This window comes from Nicotiana sylvestris, chromosome 7, assembly GCF_000393655.2.
Source record: "Nicotiana sylvestris chromosome 7, ASM39365v2, whole genome shotgun sequence".
Taxonomy (NCBI): domain Eukaryota; kingdom Viridiplantae; phylum Streptophyta; class Magnoliopsida; order Solanales; family Solanaceae; genus Nicotiana; species Nicotiana sylvestris.
In genome coordinates, this window is record NC_091063.1 from 14,721,219 (window position 1) to 14,725,215 (window position 3,997).

Genomic DNA, 3,997 nt, shown 5'->3' on the forward strand with positions numbered 1-3,997 from the left:
TATGTAAATTGACTCCTTCAGCAAATATTCTTCAAGAAGAAAAAAGAAACAACTTTTTTTTAATATTGACTAATTTTGTGATGTTTCTTTCTCCAGCATGTATGTTTACTTTATTATATATGTAAGTAAACTTTTATTTGGTTTTGTAAATTCTTTTTTATTATTTAGATAAACATAGACATGTACCCTATATATTACATTTATTTAAAAAAAATCGTTTTATTCAAATTTAGCTACAGTGTTTCAAAGAACTATACTTATAGGATTTTACATGTGAAAGAGTAATTTGCAATATAATAAATACTGCCTCAAACGTATAATCAACATTACCTCTCCTACACCCTTTTTTGGCTTTTTCTCTCGGCGCACGTTAGATGAGATAACTGCGCCACCACCAGAAATGGGAGGAAGAGGGAGGCCAAGGAAAAATCAGTCCAAATTGTTAGTAATTGATCGCGGAATCAAGGAAAGTAACTCAAAGGAACAAGGAAAACAACATGCAAAGGGAAAAATGCAGGAAGAGGAACTGGATCTCGAGCTAAATTGGCCAGATCTAAGCTGCAATCATGTTAATTCAGGTACCCCAGTGAATCCCGCTAATCTAGGGATGCCCAGGATGAATGTAACACCAATTGCCATTGGAGATGCAAGCACTAGCAGAGCAAAACCCAATGAAACAGTAACAAATAGTATGGTAAAGGAGAAAGGCAATGGAACAGTGAATATACAAGCTGAGGAAGACAGGCAGAACCAGACGAAACCAACCAATTTGGGAAGGTCATGGGCTGGATTATTGCAAGACAATAAATTAGCTACAAAAGGAATAGATCTAACATGTATTCCACCGGTGATACAAGAGGGTGAAGTAGTAGCACAGATCCTGGAAGAAGATATAGCTGAGGAGAAGCAGAAATGGAATCGAGCTCTAATAATGTATATAGTTGGAAATACTCCAACTATAGGAGCTATTGAACGATTTGTTGCTGCTCAATGGGGGAAAGTCAGAAAACCTAAGGTATTATATCATAGTGATGGATATTTCACAATTTTATTGAATAGTGTTGAAGAAAGAGATGAAGTTTTGATGAATGGGCCTTATACTATGAATAGTAGACCTATAATACTAAAAGCTTGGGCTGGGGGATTTGACTTTAATGAAGAGGTTTTGAAAACTATTCCGCTATGGGTTAAATTCCCAAAACTCCCACTAAACTAATGGAGTAATAAGGCGCTTAGCAAAATTGGAAGTGGACTAGGGAAGCCTTTGTATGCTGATGCTTGCACAACTGTGGCTAATAGGATCTCATATGCTCGGATCCTTATAGAAATGGATATAAATAGAACACTACCTGGGACAATTAAGCTGGTTGACCCTAATGGCAAAGTGATTGAGCAACTGGTACAGTATGACTGGAAACCCCAGTACTATCAAACTTGCTATCAAATTGGTCATTCATGCCACAACAAGAAAGTTCAGAAGCAAGAGATGGGGCAGCAAACATATGGTATGCAGAATCAAGGAAAGATATGGAAAGTTGTAAGCAATCTAGATCCCAAAACTGATAAAATTGATACAAGAGGCAGATTCATGGAGCAATTGGAAGAAGTCAGTGATGGGATACAAAGTAACAATTTATAGGAAGAACAATGGCAATTGGAAAAAGGTAAATCTGCTACAAAGAATAATGGAGATGGAAGAGATGAGATGGAAGTTAACACTGGCAATGCTTTCACAGCTTTGGTAGATACTGCACAAAGGCTAGTCTAAATGACAAGGGAACAAGGCAAAGATAAGGAACTACCTAGGGATAGAATGCAGAGGGGGTAACAATAATCAAAGAAATTTATAATGATGAACATCATAGTGTGAAATGTTAGAGGTATGAATAAGGTGTATAAGCAAAAGAAACTAAAAAATTTTATTAGGGAGAATAAGGTAGTGCTTATAGCAGTTTTGGAGAATAGAGTTAAAGAAACAAAGGCAGAAGGTATCATAAAGAAGATCTTCAATAACTGGAGATGGATAGAAAATTATTCACAGGCTCCAGGTGGTAGAATATGGATTGCTTGGGATCAAACAAGGGTAGACTTTGAAGGGTATGAAATGCACCAACAATACATAATAGGGGAAGTCATAGAGAGGCAAAATGGCAATAAATTCAGATTTGGTACTGTCTACGGTATGCATACAGTACAAGATAGGAAAAGACTATGGGAAGATATGGAAAAAGCAATGGCTGGTGCTACTGATCCTTGTGTGCTAATGGGAGACTACAACACCATCTTGACTAATAAAGATAGGGCTCAAGGGACACCAGTACAGGAATTTGAAGTGAAAGACTTCAAAGATTTCATCTGGAGAAATGGACTAACTGAATTAAAGACAGTAGGAAGGAAGTATACGTAGACTAACATCCATGTTCACAGCAAAATTGATAGATCTTGTTAATGTTGCCTGGATTTAAAAATGGCCTGTAATGGAAGGAAGGACATTGCAACCTGGGTTCTCAGATCATTGTCCATTAAGTCTAACAATGGACTTTGAGCAACAAAATGACGGGAGACCTTTCAAGTTCTTTTACTGTATGGAACAACATAAAAGATTTGAGGATGTTGTGTATGAATGCTGGAGAAAAAGAGAAGAAGGAAAAACAATGACCAGAGTATGGAGGAAACTCAAGATGATAAAGAGCAAATTGAAGCAGATGAATAGACAAAAATTTAACAATACTGTGCAAAGAATCCAAGAAGCAAGACTAAAGTTGGAGGGAATTCAGAAGCAAAGGGATGGACTTGGCTGCAGTACAGAAGGTATAACACTAGAAAAAGAAGCAAGGAAGGAGCTAGCTAGATGGATTGAAATTAAGGAAAGCATTATGAGGCAAAAGTCAAGGATCAAATGGCTCAACTTGGGAGATGCAAACACAGCATATTTCCAAGCTTGCATTAAGAGTAGACAAGCCACTAACCATATAGGTTGTTTGTTTAATAATGCAGGTCAGTTACTAAATACAGCTACAGATGTGGAAGATGAGATTCTAAAATTTTACAAAAATCTGTTGGGAACAGCAGCAGTACAATTGCCAGCAGTAAACTCAGAAGTAATGAAGCAGGGGAACAACCTGAATAGACAGCAACAATTGAATCTGATAAGAGAAGTAACTGAAGAAGAGGTTAAACAAGAACTTCAAAGTATTGATGACAACAAAGCTCCAGGCTGTGATGGATACAATGCTTTTTTCTACAAGAAATCATGGCATATAATAGGCAAGGAGGTGACTCAAGTAGTATTGGAATTCTTTAACAATCTAGAAATGTGTAAGCAAATCAACTGTACCACTATAACTCTGATCCCAAAAGTGAAGAATCCCAGCAATATTAAAGAATTTAGACATATATCATGTTGCACTGTTCTGTACAAGATCATATCCAAAATCTTAACAAACAGATTGCAGGAAGTCTTGCCAAAGGTGATAGATAATTGTCAAACAGCCTTTGTACCAGGAAGAGTGATCACGGACAACATTATAATGAGCCATGAATTGATCAAAGGATATGGAAGAAAAAATACATCACCCAGATGTATGCTAAAGATAGAAATGCAGAAGGCCTATGATTCAGTAGAATGGATTTATGTGGAACAAGTAATTAGGCTGATGGGATATCCAGAAAAATATGTAAATTGGGTGATGGCAAGCATAAGCACAGTATCTTACTCAATAATTGTAAATGGGAAGCCAATCAAGCCATTTGAAGCAAAGAGAGGGCTAAGGCAGGGAGATTCACTCTCACCACTGCTTTTTGTCATAGCAATGGAGTAGTTGTGTAGATTACTCAAGCAGTTAGGAAACAACAAAAACTTCAAGTTCCATCCAAGGTGTGCTAAACTGAATCTCATACAGCTAGAATTTGCTGATGACCTACTGCTATTCTGCAAGGGAGAGGAGAAATCTATGGTGGAAATTCATAATCAGTTTCAAAGATTCTCCAAAGCTTC

General features: G+C 37.1%; 1 protein-coding gene across 1 annotated transcript; it reads left to right on the plus strand.

Annotated features, from left to right (window-relative positions):
- Positions 1-1,327: 1,327 nt before the first annotated feature.
- On the plus strand, positions 1,328-2,407 carry LOC138872770 (uncharacterized). Its single transcript, XM_070151185.1, has 3 exons — positions 1,328-1,537; positions 1,640-1,758; positions 1,879-2,407. Exons 1-3 carry the CDS (start codon positions 1,328-1,330, stop codon positions 2,405-2,407), a joined length of 858 nt encoding a protein of 285 aa, XP_070007286.1.
- Positions 2,408-3,997: the final 1,590 nt, after the last annotated feature.